Source organism: Babylonia areolata, chromosome 22, assembly GCF_041734735.1.
Source record: "Babylonia areolata isolate BAREFJ2019XMU chromosome 22, ASM4173473v1, whole genome shotgun sequence".
Taxonomy (NCBI): Eukaryota; Metazoa; Mollusca; class Gastropoda; order Neogastropoda; family Buccinidae; genus Babylonia; species Babylonia areolata.
Genome location: NC_134897.1, coordinates 7,050,971 through 7,070,347, shown reverse-complemented (window position 1 = coordinate 7,070,347; position 19,377 = coordinate 7,050,971). Strand labels below are relative to the sequence as shown.

General features: G+C 41.5%; 1 protein-coding gene across 1 annotated transcript in view; it reads left to right on the top strand.

Moving 5' to 3' along the window:
* The window catches only part of LOC143297352 (putative molluscan insulin-related peptide(s) receptor), a 49,549-nt gene extending 34,255 nt beyond the window's left edge, over positions 1 to 15,294 (top strand). Inside the window, 9 exon segments of the mRNA XM_076609657.1 lie at positions 1,717 to 1,822; positions 2,961 to 3,022; positions 3,569 to 3,711; positions 5,200 to 5,264; positions 5,979 to 6,111; positions 7,290 to 7,446; positions 8,260 to 8,389; positions 9,882 to 10,016; positions 11,010 to 15,294. Coding sequence (XP_076465772.1) covers positions 1,717 to 1,822; positions 2,961 to 3,022; positions 3,569 to 3,711; positions 5,200 to 5,264; positions 5,979 to 6,111; positions 7,290 to 7,446; positions 8,260 to 8,389; positions 9,882 to 10,016; positions 11,010 to 11,736 — 1,658 coding nt within the window. The 3' untranslated portion in view covers positions 11,737 to 15,294.
* Positions 15,295 to 19,377: the final 4,083 nt, after the last annotated feature.

Here is a 19,377-nt window from a genome sequence, read left to right as displayed (position 1 = left end):
ATGGCAAGTCAGTTTATTTAGATCTGAGATCTATAGCCGGATTACAAAAGTTACAAATGCACGCACAGACACAGAGTTGAATTGAATGTGTGCGCGCGCACACACACACACACACTCTCTTTTAAAGAAAAACACAAATGCACTCACGTATACACATACTCTGTTTTTTTTATTTGCTCTCTCTCTCCACACTTACACATGTATACACATGAGCGCTCACACAGAGCCTGATAATATGCACATGCGCACACGCGGGCGTGCGCACGCACGCACGCACACTCTTCCTCTCTCTCTCTCTCACACACACACACACACACACACACACACACACACAGTTGTATTCAAAGGAATGCGCATACATGCACACATACAAACATGCACTTTTTACTCCCACCTTCTCCCCTCTCTGTCTGTCTGTTTGTCTGTCTGTCCGTCCCTCTCTCCCCTTTCTGTCTTTCTCTGTCTCTGTGTCTGTCTCTCTCTCTCTTCGCATATACACACAGAGTTGTATTGAAAACACTCACACACACACACACACACACACACACACGGAGAGAAAGATCTATTGAATTTGAAAGCAATGCATACACATGCACAAATACAACTTGCATTCTTTCCTCTCACCTTCTCCCCTCTCTTTCTCTCTGTCTGCCTCCCTCCCTCTCTCTCTCTCGTTTACACACAGTTGAATTGAAACCACACATACACGTGTGTGCACACTCACGCTCGCTTGCTGTCTCTCTTTCTCTCTTTCTCCCTCACACACACAGTTTAGTTGAACACACACACACACACACATTTAGTTGAACACACACACACAGACACACACACACACACACACAGAGTCCAGGCTTGGGAACTCTCAGCGGATCCACTATTGTCAGCGGAAGAGCAGTTGATTTCAGAGGGACAAAAAGGTCACTCCCTAACACCCCCCAGGCCCCTCCCCTCCCCTCCTCCTGCAGACTTCACTTTCATGATTTGCTGAGGTTGCCCTCCCCTCTCTCTTGAGTCTCTTCCACCAGTGGTGAGGGAAGGGGGGGGTTGGATAAAACCATTGTCAGTGACTGTGGCAACATTGGCATTGAGCCAAGACACTGACCACTAGCTCTAGCTGAGAATCCTTGACTGCTGAAAGTGATGTAACCAGTCACAGACCCACTCCCTCCTCCCTCCAGTCATTCCACTTCCCCCTTTCTTTCCTCAGCCAACATGCATGCCTGTCAGTGGAATAGAGACCACAGCTGAAGAGACCAGATGGTCAGTTATAATGGTACAGTGCAAACTTGTGTGCAAAGTACATTTTCCTTGAAAACACCACACACACACACACACACACACACACACACACACACACACGAGACAAAATTTTGAAAATCATGTCCCGAAGAGTGACTTTTACAGGTTTGAAAGCAGAAACACTTCAGTTTAGGAAGAACTGAACTGATTTTTGTCTTCTATGGATTGGAATACCTCAGACGCATTGGTGTCCCTCAAGTGCAGATTTTATGGTTTGAAATTGAGAAAAACCTTCAGCTTCAGGGGGCTTTGCCCCCAGACCCCCACCTTTCAGACTCAATCACAATTTCCAAATCTCATGCCTGTATATGCAAGTCTTCAAATTGATTATTGTGATTTTTCTTCTTATTTAAGTGAAAATGTTTCTCCTTTGTAAGGTGAATTGTCATTGATTTAATTTTCTTTTCTGTGGTTTAGAATCTCCAGAAACCATCAATGAAGCTGTCATAGCCGTTACCGTCATCAGCAGCATTCTGGTCATCATCATCATCGTCATCGTTGTTTGGTTTATTGCAAAGAGCAGGTAAGTTGGACTCAGAAGTCTTGTTCTCCTGTATGGTTGTACTCTGTGGATGAACACTTTTTAAAATGAATCATGGACAGCAGAAAGCCCCATTGTGAGTGAGAGATTTCTGTGACACTTGAACTCCACCTGATGAAATTTATAAAGTTGCTGAATGGATATTAGGACATAGTGGTACAGCAGTAAATGTTAGAGATACCATGTTGGGATGGCTAAGGCACGTGCTGTGAAGACTGGTGTTAAGCATCACCTGACAGGATCTGATAAAGAACCTCCAAGGGAAGAGGAGGCTGATCGAGAAACACCTCGAGGCAGACACCAAGAAGATGGGCCCCATCTGGAGCTTAGTGGCACAGGTGCAGGATGGGGGGAGACAGAAGTCTCTTGTTGATGGCCAATACCCATGGAGGGGTGAAAGGCTGGAGTAAGTAAGATTGCTTGAAGTGAGAAATGACAGACCAGTTGTGGGAAAAAAAATGATAACTGCAGACAACAGCTGAGCTTTCAGAAGGAAGAACTTAAAAAATGAAAATAAAAAACAAAATTTTAACTGAAAGACGAGCATTGGCTTATAGAGATGCCCAGTGTGCAGCAAAGAGTAAACCACCATTCAGGTCACAAACCTGCACAGTCAGTACGATCAGTATTGCCAACAGATAGAGGCACAGGGTTAGTCCTGCAGCATTGGAGGATGCCACAGTTCAACAACTACTGTCTGTGAATTCTTGGGTCCACTTGTTAGCCTGCCCCTACTCCGCTTCACACACACATTGTGTATTCATGTCATCCCTCTGCCTCATCACCTGTGTCATTCACCTTGCAGTCAGGCAGGCACTCTTGCTGACTCTGCACAGTGTGGTGGAGAGAAAAACTGAGAAAAGAGGGAGTTTGGGAAAAAAGACAAAATCCATGTAAATTATATCTGAACCCCTCTTCTAAAATACAACACACACATGCATGCATAATGCACACATGTACACACAACATTCATATATACTTACACACTCACTCACTTGCTCTGAATCTGTGGCCTTGATGTTGGAACTGGTTTAGGTATGGGCAAAATTGGTCAGGAGGTGGATGGGCGTGAGGAAAGGTTGATAGCGTGTATGTGGTGTTATCGTATGTGGTGTTGCAGGTTCACAAACCAGGACATGACTGTCATATCACCCAACCCAGGATACATGCCGTCTGACAATTGTGAGTATGGCAATATGCTGCATGAAAAAGGGGAGGGGTGTGTGGGTGTGAGTGTGTGCCTGTGCATGTGTGTCTGCATGTATTTATTAGTGTTTTATTAAAGGGAATATCTATACTTGTATTTTGACTTTGCTGGAAAGGTTTTTCTTATATTCACACATAAAAAAAATGGTTAACCCTATACAGATGTAACCATGACATTACTTTCATGCTCACATCAGCAATGTGTGTGTGTGTGTGTGTGTGTGTGGTTTTGCTTCACTAATACAGCAAGTGTAGACATTTTCATATAGTTTTATCTCTTTTTTTTTTTTCTTTTGATGTCACTTTGATGCATTGTGATTCTTCAAGACTGTGTGTTGCTGCAGTACATCTGGTGTTTGCTTCAGTGACGGTGAAAAGAGTATTTTAAAGAGTGGTGCACGTTTCAATGACTGATAGAGGAGTGTGAAGAGTGTCAGAAAGACTTTTTTTCTTCTTCCACTTCCTCATACATCTACATTCCTACCTTCTCACAGTAAGTAACAAACTGCTGTGAATTTACAGTGTATATCCCTGATGACTGGGAAGTGCCGCGTGACAAGATCAAGCTGTTGAACGAGCTGGGTCAGGGGTCGTTTGGCATGGTGTACCAAGGCAAGGCCTATGACCTGGTGGATGGCTACCCGGAGTACAAAGTGGCTGTCAAGGTAAAGAGGCACAGCTCCTTTCTCTCTGTGGCTGGCTGTGGAAGTGTGTTTGTGTCACTGACCTGCTTGTGTGAACATGTGTGTGTGAGTGTGTGTGTGACTCGACTTGACTTGATTTATAGTAAAAAAAAAAAAAAATCCTTAAGGATTGATACACACAACAGAAGAACATAATCAACAAAGAAAGAAACGGTCATCTTAGATGCATGCAGTGATAAACATATTGGCAAGTGTTTTCTGACAGTCATCACAATTCAATAAATCACTTGGGTTCAGGATATTTATCTTTCTATTGATCACATCCAATGGATGATTATATTCTTTTACGGTTGTAATTAGATGGTTTCGCAAATTATTAAATAAAATACAGGTATCTAAGAAATGGAATTCATCCTCTACGACTTTATGTGTATTACATAATCTCTCTTTTCTTGGAATGTTTTCATATCTGTCTCGTTCAATTTTTAAATCATGTGCACTTATTCTGACTTTACAGAGAGCTCGTTTGTGAGCAGGATCAATTTTATTAGTTAAATAATTCTCAATTCGATAATTGTCTCTTTTAATTTTGTTGTAGAAATCTAATCTGTTGTATTCAGTTTTTCTTTGTTTCCAAAATTGTATGTATCTATTTCTTAGTTGTTGACGTAAAGTAAATTTAATCTGCTGTTACTAAATGTAGACTGATTAATCTAGACGTGACCTAACCCTACACTGTGAAGAATATTTTTTACAAATAGTATCCAGGGGTTTTCAGTTGTATCTGGTTGGTTGATCATGGATATTTTCACCTTTTTGATATAGCTATGATCATGTGCATCCAGAATATGAGTCCAGTGGCTAAGAACACTGCATGCAATATGAATTCTGATTGGAAATCTGCCCAGTTCCTCTAGAGTTGGCAGATTCATTGTTTTAGTATGTACCCCCAGAAGCAGTTTGCAGAATTTTATATGTATTTGTTCATGGGGATGTTTCAAAGAAATACAGTTACTTAAGAAATCTGTTATTCCTGTATTAAATGAACTGGTAGTTTTAGTTTCAACCCATGGGAACCAGATCTCGGCTCCATATGAAAACATAGGTAAAACAGGCGAATCAAAAACTGCAGTACAGTGTGTGTGTGTGTGTGTGTGTGTGTGTGTGTGTGTGTGTGTGTGTGTGTGTGTAGCCTGACTGAATGACACAGGAAATGAATAATGAGCGCTGAAAGGCAGTTCTCAGTCAGCTGTACCCAGGCAGGCAGTCTGTTGTGTAAATGACTCCTTGTTTGTAAATGGTGTAGAACTTGGGTTGGTGTCATATACTGTACCATGTCAAACTGATGCAAACTAGGCCTATTGGTTTGCTCTGCTTGGCCAAATTTCGCGCGGCTAACAGTGAAAAGATGGGCCCACCCGCTCCTCCTGTTGGTGTTATACAAGTATCCATATTAATTGATCTGTCACTAGGGGCTGATGCTGATCCTGGCAATGTTGTGTGTTGCAGACTGTCAACGAAAATGCTGGCTATCAAGAGAGGATGAATTTTTTGAAAGAAGCAACTACCATGAAGTAAGAAGTGATTTCTGTCTTTAAAAAAAAAAAAAAAGTATATATTTTTTTTTACCTGTTTCTACTTAATACCCTACTGTATGGAGTTGTCTCAAATTGAGTTCAACCACAAAGGAACCTTCTTTGATTTCTTCCATTCAAAGTTGAATTTAATCATGAATTTTGTTTGTTTGTTTTTGTTGTTGTTGTTGTGAATTTTTGTCTCATTATCACTTTTTATCTGTCTGTAATATTTGTTTTGATGAATCGTAAGCTCCCTTGTCTGTAGTCTGTCTCTTTGCCTGGTTTTGTCTGTCTGTGGTGGTTGTTTTCCATGAATTATAAGTTTCTTTGGGGATTCTTTTTGTCAGTCTGCGTGATGGTGAAATTGTGGCTCGCACTTGCAGCCAGAATGTCTCTCTTCCCCCCTCTCCACCAAACACTTTTTTCCCAGTTCCTGAAAGAAATCGGGGGTTTTTAACTTGATTTGAGTTTTACTAAGACTGAAACATATAGGAAGGTGAGGTAATCTTTTTATTTTGTCAAGATTTTTTACTTGACTCCAGTTTTACATGAATTGAGTTGACATGAGTGAGGATGTTGTTTCATTAAATCTGTTCACATTATTTTGTGTTCTTTCTGACAGGTTTTAAGAACTGAGGGGTATTCAGCCCTGAAATGGCCCCTTTGTGGTCAGCTAGGCTATTAGCAATATGATTTGATTTGCTCTTGCAGGACGTTCAACTGTTACCATGTGGTGAAGCTGATCGGTGTAGTGTCCAAAGGACAGCCTGCCCTCGTCATCATGGAGCTGATGGCCAATGGAGACCTCAAGAACTTCCTGCGCATGCATCGACCTGATGAGGATGTGGGTTCCTGTCCACTGTCTGTGTTGTGTTGGTGTTTTGGGACATAAATGGTGTGTGTGTGTGTGTGTGTGTGTGTGAGAGAGAGAGAGAGAGACAGTCTGCATTGATGAGTCACGATAAGGATGTTGAAATTGAAAGTAATTTTAGAAATGCTCCATTTTAACTGTTTGATCCCAGAAGATGTTTTGAATGACGAAAACATCAAGGTAGAATTTTGCATGGCTTTCTTCAGAAGCAAGAGTTTTGCCAAGTTGGTAGTAGGATCAGAAATCTGACAATGCAGTACTCAGAGCTGTGAACATGTTCACAGGACTGTATTTGATGGTAAAGCTCAGTTTTTCATTGTTTGGTAAAGGCAACAGAGGACGAACGTGTTGTATCTGCTGATAGAAGCCAGGTTTAGTACAGCTTGACAATGAAGAGTACTGACAATACCTGTAGCTACAGAGCTGTGATGTATCTGCTGATAGAAGCCAGGTTTAGTACAGCTTGACAATGAAGAGTACTGACAATACCTGTAGTTACAGAGCTGTGATGTTGTATCTGCTGATAGAAGCCAGGTTTAGTACAGCTTGACAATGAAGAGTACTGACAATACCTGTAGTTACAGAGCTGTGATGTATCTGCTGATAGAAGCCAGGTTTAGTACAGCTTGACAATGAAGAGTACTGACAATACCTGTAGCTACAGAGCTGTGATGTATCTGCTGATAGAAGCCAGGTTTAGTACAGCTTGACAATGAAGAGTACTGACAATACCTGTAGCTACAGAGCTGTGATGTATCTGCTGATAGAAGCCAGGTTTAGTACAGCTTGACAATGAAGAGTACTGACAATACCTGTAGTTACAGAGCTGTGATGTATCTGCTGATAGAAGCCAGGTTTAGTACAGCTTGACAATGAAGAGTACTGACAATACCTGTAGCTACAGAGCTGTGATGTATCTGCTGATAGAAGCCAGGTTTAGTACAGCTTGACAACGAAGAGTACTGACAATACCTGTAGCTACAGAGCTGTGATGTATCTGCTGATAGAAGCCAGGTTTAGTGTGACAGCAGAAACAAGAGAACTGACAGTGGCTATACTCAGCTGTGCTGAATCTGATGATAGAAGCCAGGTTTAGTATAGTTTGACAACAAAAGCAGAAGACTGACAATGGCTGTACTGGCGGTGCTCAGGACTGTATTGGAGACCCACCCAGCGTGAAGGAGATCCTGCAGATGGCCGGGGAGATCGCTGACGGCATGGCCTACCTCTCTGCCAATAAGTATGTCCACAGGGACCTGGCCGCCAGGAACTGCATGGTCTCTGAAAACAAAGTGGTCAAAATTGGAGGTCAGTTGGTGCCAGTGTGTGTGAGTCCTTGGTGTCTGGGTGTGATCAGTGTCTGGCTGAGTAGTATTTTCATCATCAGAAATAGCGTCAAAAAAAAAGTAGTATTATGAAAGATTTAATGGTGGTAGTTTGAAAAAAAAGAAAAGAATTAAGACTGATGAGGTGTTTATTTAGCCCAGTACATCATCATGCTCCCTAGGTTTCAGCATTGTATTTTGCAGTCACAAGCTTTCAGCTTCATCTTTCAGTTTTCATGAGGATAAGATAATGGAGACAGTTTTTGCTGTCCTCCAGAGGCAGGTCCAGTATTAAAAGGTGGCAGAATCGCTCAGTGGATATGGGGAGGGGGGGAGGAGGCGTATTCATCTTGTTGGTTCACTGATGGTTCCTTTTGCTGATGCTTGTGATGGGCCTTGATGACCAAGAAGCTGGATGTGTTCTCCCCTGTACCTGTGGAATAATATTCACATTGCTCAATATAAACTTTCTGCTTGTGGGAAAGAATTGTTCGCATTCTGCGGCAAATGAACTTTGGGCGTGTCTGTGTATGACAGTCTCAGGATGAGTAGCATGGCGGCTGCACCATCTGACTGGTGTAGATGACGGGATAGGATGGGGAAAAAAAAAAAAAAAAAAAAGTTTGAAGAGAGCCTTAAGGGTGAAAGCTTGCAACTTTGAACTACACCAGTTCTGCCGATGGAAAAAAACAAACAAAAACAAAACAAACATCATCAAAAACCTACCCACCTTTGAATGAACGAACGATTCAAGAGAAGTTTCATGCCATGATGCCCTCCTGTGTGTGTGTTTCAGATTTTGGTATGACACGTGATATTTATGAAACGGACTACTACAGGAAAGGCAACAAAGGTCTGTTGCCTGTGAGGTGGATGGCACCAGAGTCTCTGAAAGATGGCGTCTTCACCACAATGTCTGATGTCTGGTAAGCAGTGTGCTTTCAGGGCCTTTGTGCGTTGAAATGGTGGTTGTGTCAGGTTCAGCATTATCATGTAGGTAAGCATGCTGCAGGTTCAGCAGCTTGAGGAAGTAAGTGTCAGTTCATTGAGACTGATTTAGAAGTAATGTGGGTAAGTATGCGACAGATTCAACAGCTTGAGGAAATAAGTATCAGTTCACTGAGACTGATTTAGAAGTAATGTGGGTAAGCATGCTACAGATTCAACAGCTTGAGGAAGTAAGTGTCAGTTCATTGAGACTGATTTAGAAGTAATGTGAGTAAGCATGCTACAGATTCAACAGCTTGAGGAAATAAGTATCAGTTCACTGAGACTGATTTAGAAGTAAGATTGTGATGTGGGATATATGTTTTCAGGATTGGGATGTGGGCGATATGTTTTTGGGATTATGAAGTGGGACGTGTTTAAAATCCTACAGGATTATGTTGTGAGACATGTTTTAAGTCCAAGAGGATAATGTAAGAGATGTGTTAAAAGTCCTACAGAATTATGTTGTGGGAGATGTGTTTTAAATCCGACAGGACTATGTTGTGGGAGATGTGTTTTAAATCCATCAGGACTATGTTGTGGGAGATGTGTTTTAAATCCATCAGGATTATGTTGTGGGAGATGTGTTTTAAATCCTACAGGATTATGTTGTGGAAAATATGTTTTAAATCCTTCAGGATTATGTTGTGAGAGATGTGTTTTAAGTCTTGCAGGATTATGATGTGGGGGATGTTTTATGTCATACAGAACTGTGATGTAGGAGACTTTCAATTCAAATTCAATTCAAAAACACTTTATTAATCCACATGGAAATTAACGTGTGCAGTCACAGGCTCGTTGTAGACACCAACATAAAAATGAACATATGTATCATACAACACACTAAAACAAGTGTATAAAAATTCTCAGTAGCTGACTAAAACAACCCCACACCCCCACACATGCGCACACATTAAGACGATAAAGTATTGCACGACAATGTATACCAACAGAAAACATCCAGCAGATAAAATATAAATATTTACCTCTCACCCTCATCCCCCTATACATACATGTAAAGACAAGGAAGTGTACAACAATGTTTAAAAAAAAAGAAAAAAAAAGAAGATTGTATATAAATGTAAAATGCATACACACACACACGCACATGTTAAGACAATAACGAATTGCACAACAATGTAAACAAATAAAAACATCCATCATATTAGAACATCTATCAAATAAATTGTGTTTATAAGTAAAATGCACACAGACACACACACACACACACACACACACACACACACACACACATGCACACGTTAAGACAATAACGTATTGCACAACAATGAGCATATTAGAACATCCATCAAATAAATCAAATGCACACACACACACACACACACACACACGTGTTTACAGAATTATGATTATAGAATTATGATAGAGGAGATGTGTTTACAGCAGTGTGACACAGGAGGTGTGTTGCAGGTCCTATGGTATAGTGATGTGGGAGATGGCCACTCTGGCAGCACAGCCATACCAAGGCCTGGCCAATGAACAGGTGGTGAAGTTTGTCAGTGAGGGCAAAACCATGGAGCAGCCACCCGGCTGTCCCCCCAAAGTGTAAGTCCTGGGGACCACTGGGGTCTCTTAGCATGCAGGGTTCCTGATCAGTGAAAAGTATTAAACTCTTGGCCCTATTTCAGGGGGTCCCGTACTACCTAAACAGGGTCACTGTAATGGTACACATTCTAAAAGTCAAATCCGCACTGTGCTACACACATGCAAAGGTAGGCATACCTTCCAGTCTGTCATCCAGGTTTCTGGTTCAGCTCTTCTCTGTAGCAGTCAACCCTAGTGTCATCAGACTGAAGCTGTGATACCTGATTTTTACTTTTTTATGTATTTGTTCTTGAATCCTTTGGAATGTCTCAGCAACCCGTTCAGTGAACATGCAGAGCATCCACTGTTTTCAAAGCATCAGGGACGCATATCTGTGTGCTGTCAGAAAACCTGGGGGTTGCAGGAGGGAGACAGTGGACAAGAGATGCTGGATAGATGTGAATGGGCCAGAGAAGTGAATTCTGCTGTGCTTCTTAAAGGGGGCTTGGAGGTTCAGGGCACAGGGAGATGTCAAAAAAGAGGGGTGGGGGTGAAGAAAAAAAACCACAGTGTTGGTGGTTTTCTATGAGATGTTCTTATGTTATAATTTTCTTCATGTTTTTCAGTGTTCTTTTGCTTATGTTGGAAGATTAAGATTAAAAAAAAAATATTATGTCTGTGGTTTGAATGCATCATTTCTTTGTCCTTTATATGGAATTTCATGTAATTTATGAGTTTATTTTAAAGCTTTATTGTTGTGTGCTCTTTAATATCACATGGGAATGAAATTATAAATAGATTTAAAATCTGCTTGAATCCATACTTGTATGTTTTGTAAATCGTGTCATTTTATGAAAGATTTGTATCTCTGAAGGAAGGAATTCTCTTCACATGATGGTGAATCTTAGGTCCTACCCACTTTTCAATTATATTTTTGACATTTATGTGATACATCTGTGTGTGTGTGTGTGTGTGTGTGTGTGTGTGTGTGTGTGTGTGTGTTCCTCCCCACAGATGGAGCATCATGCAGAAGTGCTGGCGGTACAAACCCAAGCACCGGCCCACCTTCATGTCCATCATAGAGGAGCTAGTCCCAGACCTGGACCCCAACTTTCAGAACGTGTCCTATTTCTTCAGTGAAGAAAGCCACGCCGATGGGGAGGGGGAGAACTCCAGATCCACCGCCCTCTCTGCTCACAACGCTGGCCTGGACCAGGACGATGATGATGACGATGACTATGATGAGGACGATGGTGATATTGGTAACGAGTTTCTCGAGGATGAGATAGACGATGTCGGCTTCGCGGGCATGGACTCACACGAGGAGTCACGCATTCCGTTCATGGCTGCCGAGGACATAAGCCACCACCACCACCACCACCACCACGACCCGCAGACGGTGGGTCACGTGACCTCTGCCCACCATTCCCCTTCCCACGGTAACCGCGGGGCCTCCTCCTCCTCCTCTTGGGTGCGGGGAGCGGGGGCAAGTCGGGGGCCCACGGAGCTGGTGGCAGGGGCAGGGGCGGGGTCTGGGTCTGGGTCTCCTGTGGAGTGTGTGATGATGGAGGAACTGCCCAACGGCCATCGCTTCTCGGCCTGCTCCTCCCCCACCTCGGCCAATGCGCCCAGTGATGACAGCAAGGGGAGCAGCAAGAGCTCAGGCAGCTTCTCCCACATGAACGGCTTGGCCAACGGACATATATACAACCCGTACTCACACCGGACAAAACCCTGCTAACTTCGCCAAGCACGTTGGACGTGCCTCAGTTCCTTTTTTCCCCCAACTCCCTCCTCTCTCTTTCTCTCTCTCCCCCTGCAAACATTTGTGTGTGCCGCGCTTTGACTTCTCTGTCATGGATAGAGTGCACAGCTAAAGTGAGGATGATTCTGTCTGTGAAGGGAAGCAGGAGTCTGTCTTCACTGGTGGATCTTAGGTCATGAAGAATGTCCAGATTCAAATGAGAATTCTGTGTACTGGCTCTCCAGTGATTCTCACTGTGAAGAATTATCTATCTACACATCCAAAAAAACAAAGGATACAAAAAAAAAAAAGAAAAAAAAGAAGAAAAAAATTGTTGAGTGTGCATAAGCAACCAGAGGAATGTAGAATATGCTGTGTCAATGCAACACTGTGCAACACTCTGTGCATTGGGTTTGTGTGAAACAGAAGATGAGCACAATCAAGAAGTGTGTGCGTAAGGAGTGATGGTGTGGCAGTGGGACAGTGGGGGGGACGGCGATAATGGATCCGTCATAGCCCTTGTGCCAACCTGTGGTCTGTTGTGAGCCCTTCGCCCCCAGATCTCTGGGCAGTTCACCCTCTTCATTGTACATAGAAACAACTTCAAAACTCTACCCTCATTATTGTGCAGGGGTGAAGTGAGTTCTCTCGTGTGGCAGTCTACAAGCCTTCTGTCTTGTGGAATGCAGAAAGATAACCTGTAATGTCAGTGTGTGCGTGTGCGTGTGAGAGGGGGGAGACAAGTGGGAGAGTGAGAGAGCAAGAGTGAGAGCGACGGAGACTTGTCAGAAAGCAGAATATGAAATTATGGACTGGTTGAATAATGTTATGAATTATGTCTTACACTGTGGCACAACTTGAGAGTTTGTAGATATTGTTTTTGTGTTGTTTTTTCTCTCTTTTTTTTCTTTTAATGATCCCATGCTGGTCAGCTTATCCTTACTCTCATGTGCGTCCACATTCATGCATGCACACTGATAAGCATGCACATACAAACACAGACTCATGTCAAATCCACAGTAATTTTCTGGAAATGGGATGGGGATGTAAATGAAACTGGTCACTGTGCTATCTTATCAAGGCCAGTGATTCAGTGTAAAGTTTTTCATTTTGCACACCAAGTTTCTTTTATATATCATAAGAGATCTGTCTGTTAATGGTTTTTATTCATATTTCTGTCTTAGCGTTAACTTTTTCATAATGAAGATTTTATTTTGTAAATCTTTCTGCATTTATATCCATTTTGTTGTTCTCATTGACACCTTGATCCAGTGCACATTGCTAAGGTTTTCATTGAAGAAGGGCGGGGATGGGGACAAGTGGACATATAAAGTGCCTGTGAACTGTACCCATTGCATTCATGCATTTTTTTAAATTCCCATTTTTCGTAATTTAGTTCTCGTAAAAAAACCCAACAAACCTGTGGGTGACAGATGCATTGCTGGACTGGTCAGTTGGACCAAAACGTATCACTGCGACACACATCTTAGAAATGTTCAAGTTCTGTAGTTTGTGCTGTGGGAGTTTGTAGTGGACATTGAAGTTGCTGTTGCCTGTGTTGCCATCTAATAAAAGACTAAGGGAAAGTGATACAACATGAAGTTCAGTGTCCGTAGGGAAGAAGTAAGAGAGAATTTGATATATTTCCTGTTTTCATCCCCGTTGTCTTTAAAAAAAATATTTTTTATATGGTATTCGTGTATAGTTCCCATGGCTGGTAGTTTTCCCAAATTTACACAGTGTTATTGTCGTCTTCAGCACTGTACGCTTTGCATTGGGTCTCTTGTGTGGAAGATACTTGGAAAGGTTCCCGTTACTGTCTGCTGGATACATGTTGTGTGTGTTAGTATCATTTGCACGTTGTCTTCACCATTGACATCAGTGACAAAACTGTTGTGGGGGAGAGGGAAATGGTTTTAACATTGAAGTTTCAGCATCTGAATATGAAGTGGATAGCATTACATGGAGTACTTAAACAAATTATAATTATACATACTGTTATTGAACAGTATTTTAACTTTATATTTAAAAAAAAACCCATGCTGTTATTGAACAAAAACAATAAAAGCAAAAACCAAACTCAAACAACCGATACATAGCTAATTGTGTAGATCTACCTTCATACATGGTCTGTACACAGCATAAAAATGTAGATAGACCGAAGGAAAATGATTTCATGTAGATTCAGCACAAAAATTTAGAGCAGCTGGTTTCAAGTGACACGTTTTGGCCATCCAGACTGGCAGCTCTCTTGCAGTGATGCCATGTGTCTAAACTTTCTACTGTTGAAGAAATCACAGTGCACCAGATTTTAGCTACACTTGTTGTTAATGTGTGAATATAAGTCTTCTTTAACACTATATGAGTCTGTTATTATGTTGGGATTGCACACTTGCTGAGGTGTTGGGAAGGCTGGGGGACTAAGAATTCCAGAATGATGGCACGTATGTTTTACAAATGGTTCATCTTTTAAGAGCTGTAACGTGGAAGTCATTGTTAGATCATGTAAAGTTTTAAACAGTGTAATTTATTTGCTGTTTATTTATTCATGTTAATGTAAATCAGATCTTTTGAAACAGTGTTACCTCACCGACTTAGACAGCTGTGTGTTGTTAACTGTTGGCCATGGAGGCTGGGGAATTTTGTGTTGCCATCATGTCATGCAACTCATTTGAATGGTTTTGTTGGATTTTTGCGGAACTTTGACATGAATGATGACCATACCAGACACATGTTTGATAATAAGCCTTGATTGTTCAGATTACAAGTTGTGAAGTATTTTTCTGGATGGTGTGCCTATGCGAGTTGGTCACTGTGTGAGTGAGTGAGAAAGGCGCTGTGGGTGCTGTCCTATGTGGGTGGTGTGGGTGGATCCTCTCGTAATCTCACAAAGACTCGCTTCTCTTGATCACTTGGTAATTCCAAATGGTCGAGGACTGATGGTAACAGTTGAAATGATATGTGAGTACGTTGTTGTTCTCCAACTTATAAACATTTTATTTATTGTATGTATGTGAATTGTTCATTGCTATTTTACTATATTTCCAAAATATACTCGTGGCATGCAATGTAAGGTGTAGGTGTGGTGGGTGTTGCGTGGTGGAGTGTCCGTGATGCAGAGTTGCCGGTGCCACACAATGCTTGGTCTTGCCAGAGAGGAGGGAGGGAAGCTGGGGAAGAAGGTTGCGTCTTTAGTTCATTTGTATTGTGTGTAAATGTACACGTGTATCAGTGTGAAAGTATTTCTTTGGGTCACCTGTGCCAGCATTGTCCTACGGTATCAATGTTCATGATAACCACATGCACTTTCCTTCCCCACCCCCCCCTTTTTTTTTATGGTGGTTAATGATCTGTGTTTCATTACAATTAAGATGCTTCTTTTTTTTTTCTCTCTCTCTTTCTTCCCTCAAGTCCTTCCTTTGTTAAACAGATACAGATGGTCAGGCACTGATCTTGGATGGACCCAGTGCAAGTGTGAGCGAGAGTATGTGTTCCTGTGTTTGCGTGTGTGTGGGTTCCTGTAAAGTATGTATGAATAAATATGTATGAAATACATGTGTGGAACTTGGCTTGTTCAGTGTTTGAATTCGTTTTAAAGCATAATTTGAATCGCGAGCTCCACAGACACACTTGAATCACATTTTGCAGTCAAATCAGATTGGTGACACCAACTGACCACCAAACTGGTAACCAGTAGAGGGTGGTGTTAAAACAACATTAACAACAACACCACAAACCTGGCTTTTTAAAACTGAGGGAGAAGAAGATTGGTATGAAATAACTGAACGTTTCCCATGCGTGCAGGTGAAAACGCATGGTGTGTTAAAAACACTTGGTATTGTATTATATTACTCTTTGTCAACAGATTTCTGTATGTGAAATTTGTATTATATTACTTTGTCACAATAGATTTTTCTTTGTGAAATTTGCATTATACTATTTGTCACTGTGAAATTCAGGCTGCCCAGCCTCTTCCCAGTGAGAACGTTTCATTACAGAGCAGTGCCCCTGCACTCCCCCACCCCCACCCCCTTACAAGTGTATAAATTTGTTTCCCTGTCAAAGTGGATTTTTCTTTGGAATTTTGCCATGGAACCTTTTTGTTGCTGTGGGTTCTTTTTACATGCACTAATTACTGGTACATACTACACGTGGGACCTTGGTTTATCATCTTATCCAGATGACTAGCATCCCGACCATGGTACAGTTTTATGTGAATAAATATTAAAACAAAGTTATCCCATATGTGGCAATAATTATTCTTCCAAATTAACTGTGTCATTAATTTACAACTTGTTTTCCAAGTGAATAATTATCTTTTATCTATTGTGAGCATGCATGTTTTCCCCATTTCCTCCAACGCTCATCACACACTCGTATGTACACAAATACACAGAAAGAAAAGCAGAATGAATTTGAAATTGAACTTTTAATATGCAAACCAGCCAAACATTGCAGTTTCTCTGATGTAAGTGGCAAGTTATACTAACTTTTAATATGCAAATCATCAAAACATTGCAGTTTCTCTGATGTAAGTGGCAAGTTGTAAAACTGAGCCTGACAAAGGCAGGAATCAGTATTTCATCTTCACTGCAAGTGCGATCTAACAGTGCACAGAACAGGCATCAATGGGCAGACCATGAAAGCACACTCACTCTCACCACTTTTTCTTTAAAAAAAAAGTTTTTTTTTTAAAGTGTAACTCCCAAAGCACTTAATCCACTCGACACACTTGCTGCGAAGACATCTATGTTGCTTATAGAGTCTGGGGTTTGTCAGCCTTTTGAAGTCTCGTTTGCCAATCACAAGATGGGAATTCTAGTGCAGCACCCTGCCCCCCCCCACCCCCCGCCCGCCCCTTTTTTTTTTCAATTTGAAAGTGAGCAAATCAAATCATTTCACTTCTAGCCAGCTGACCACACAGGCATATTTGAAAGTCAACTATAAACCCATGTATAGCATTTCTTAAACAGGTATGTCACAAAAGTGCCATCCAAAAAAAAAAAACAACCCAAAAACAAACCAAAACCAAAAAGCTGGCGATGACAGCTGCTGTTGTTGAAAACAGCATTAAATGTGAAACATAATGACACTGTCCGACCAGTTCCATCCACACTATCACAGGCAAAACACCTCCAAACTCGTCACTCATTCCTGGTCATCATATAAAATTTCAGTATCTTTTCTAAGACATGAAATCTTGCATGTAAACAGTTTTCTCGTTTAAACATGCACACACGGAATTGACACACATGTACAAAAGTCGCCCACAGACAATTAAAAAATTATAAGGTATTCTGGTCCTCTCCTGACTCCAAGCAAAACTGTACACACAGCAGGAAATGCCAAAAAGAAAAAGAAAACTGAATATTTGACAGCAGTACACAATTTTGTTTGATCAGCTTCTTTAATTTGTAGGACCAAAGAAAAAAAAAATCTATTAACTAAAACTATTGGGTGAATTTAAAATCAGTCTCAAGACATGTGTTTCCAAGCATTCCCTTACCTGTGTTTAGGCTGTGTGTATGAATGGCTGTTTGTGAATGTGTGTGGTGTTAGTGTTTACTTCTTGACTTGCTAATAAATAAAGCAGTATCTTGTCAGATCACAGGTCCTACTCTGGTACTGGTAACCATGTAACCAAGTATTACCTGCCACATGTGGGAAGTAAAACCAACAAGAAATCCAATATGGAGAGGGATGGGCTCTGCCAGATTCGACTTGCCCAAGACATGCACATGAAGAACAAAACACCAATGATCATGCCAGTTTGGTTGTCGCCCAGACTGCCATCAGACACTGGGATAGATCAAACATTGCAGAAGGCTTTACAACCATCAGGCAAATGGACATCCCAATGTACTCTCAAGCCAGGAGTCAACAAACAATGGTGACATTCCAATACTGTGTGAAGAAGTGGAGGAAGTCATAAGATCACTGAAGCATGCATCAACAACTACTGAAAGACAGTGACATGTCCTTGCCAGAAATGGAACAGGGTCTGGAGACTGGCCAACAACATGGACAAAGTCTCCACCTATCACCCTACCCAAGGAAGGCAACTTACAACAATGCCAGAATTACAGAACTATCAGTCTGATCAGCCATGCAAGCAAAGCAATGCTCAAAGTAATCCTGAACAGACTCTGCAGTCACTGCAGAAGAACAAACTGGGTTCTGCACAACCACAGAACAGTTTTTCAACCTTTGTGTTCTGTGTAAGAAATATAGCCAACACCAACAAAACACTTAAGTCTTTATCGACTTCAAGAAGGTATTTGACCAAGTGTGACTTGATGCACTGTGGGTAACTATGAAGTACAGCATGGTCTAAAACCTGATCAACACCATTAAACAGCTGTACGCAAAAGCCAACAATGCAGTGCTCGTTCAAGGAACTGTCGGCAAATGGTTTCATGTGTCAGCTGGGGTCCATCAAGGCTGTCTTCTATCTCCTACACTCTTCAACATGTTCCTGGAATGTATATTCAAAGACTCGTCACTCACACCAGTCTCTCAGCCCACAATGACACAGCGAATGCATAGTGTAGCCAAAACTGTAGCATCACTTGACTTTGTCTATGTTTAGTTCAAGTCCTGTTTATGGTATGGCTTGAAACTAGTGATCACAACAGCATGAAGTTTGCTTGGCTTGACAAATTTTCTTAATATCTACTGAATCAGCAAAGACATAGAAAAATTTAATGCTAAACAAACCAAGCACTCCAAACTTAGCTTATGCAACCCAACCCAGCTTTCAGGTATTATTAATTCACGTAAGGTCTTGTATCTACAGCTTTTATTGTTTTATTATCCTCACATTCTAATGCACTGTGCATGGCTCAGATGAAATTAAACCATGTTGCTTGCAGCACGGCCAATCACACAAGTGACATCTGCTGGAGCAGTGATGGGTTTTTCAGCCCAGCGCACTACAAGGGCCATCTCAGGGCTGCAGCATGTTTAACATCTGGGCTGACACACCAGTGCAATGCTGTGAAAGCTTCGGTAACTCTATAAACACAGGAAAATCTGTCACTGCTGTCAAAATGAGTCACAACATCAGAATCAAGTGAGCTTTGGTAAACTTTAAACACAAGAAAATCTATTGCTGCTGTCAAAACGGGTCACTCTAAACCAGAATCAAGTTAAAATATCTAACCTTCAAAAACCATACCAAGGTTACCCACGGATAAAACATTCCAGATAATCAAGTGATCACCAAAGGACTGCAGACTGCTGAGATCTGATGTCCAGGAAATGTGAACTGTGCATGCCAACACACTGGAGCCATCACATTCTGTGTATCATCATCATGCAACCTCCTCCCCTTGCAAAAGACATGACACAAAACACAGGATCTGCTGCTTGTATCCAATCTGTAAGGTATATAGTTTCTTCTTTCCCGTTTCAAAAGCAGCTGGACATCAGCAGTAAGATTTCAGTGAATTACAAGGCTGTGCCAATTTCAATTAACTAAAATGGGCATGTTCCACTAAAAACTGTTTGAAATAAAACTTTTCATGTATTCTATTTTATTTATTCATACATTTTTGGAGGGGGTTGTTGGAGAGAGGGTTTGGGGGGTGGGGGTGTGGGGGGAGAGATGAGGTGACTACTAGTGCTTTCCCATGTTCA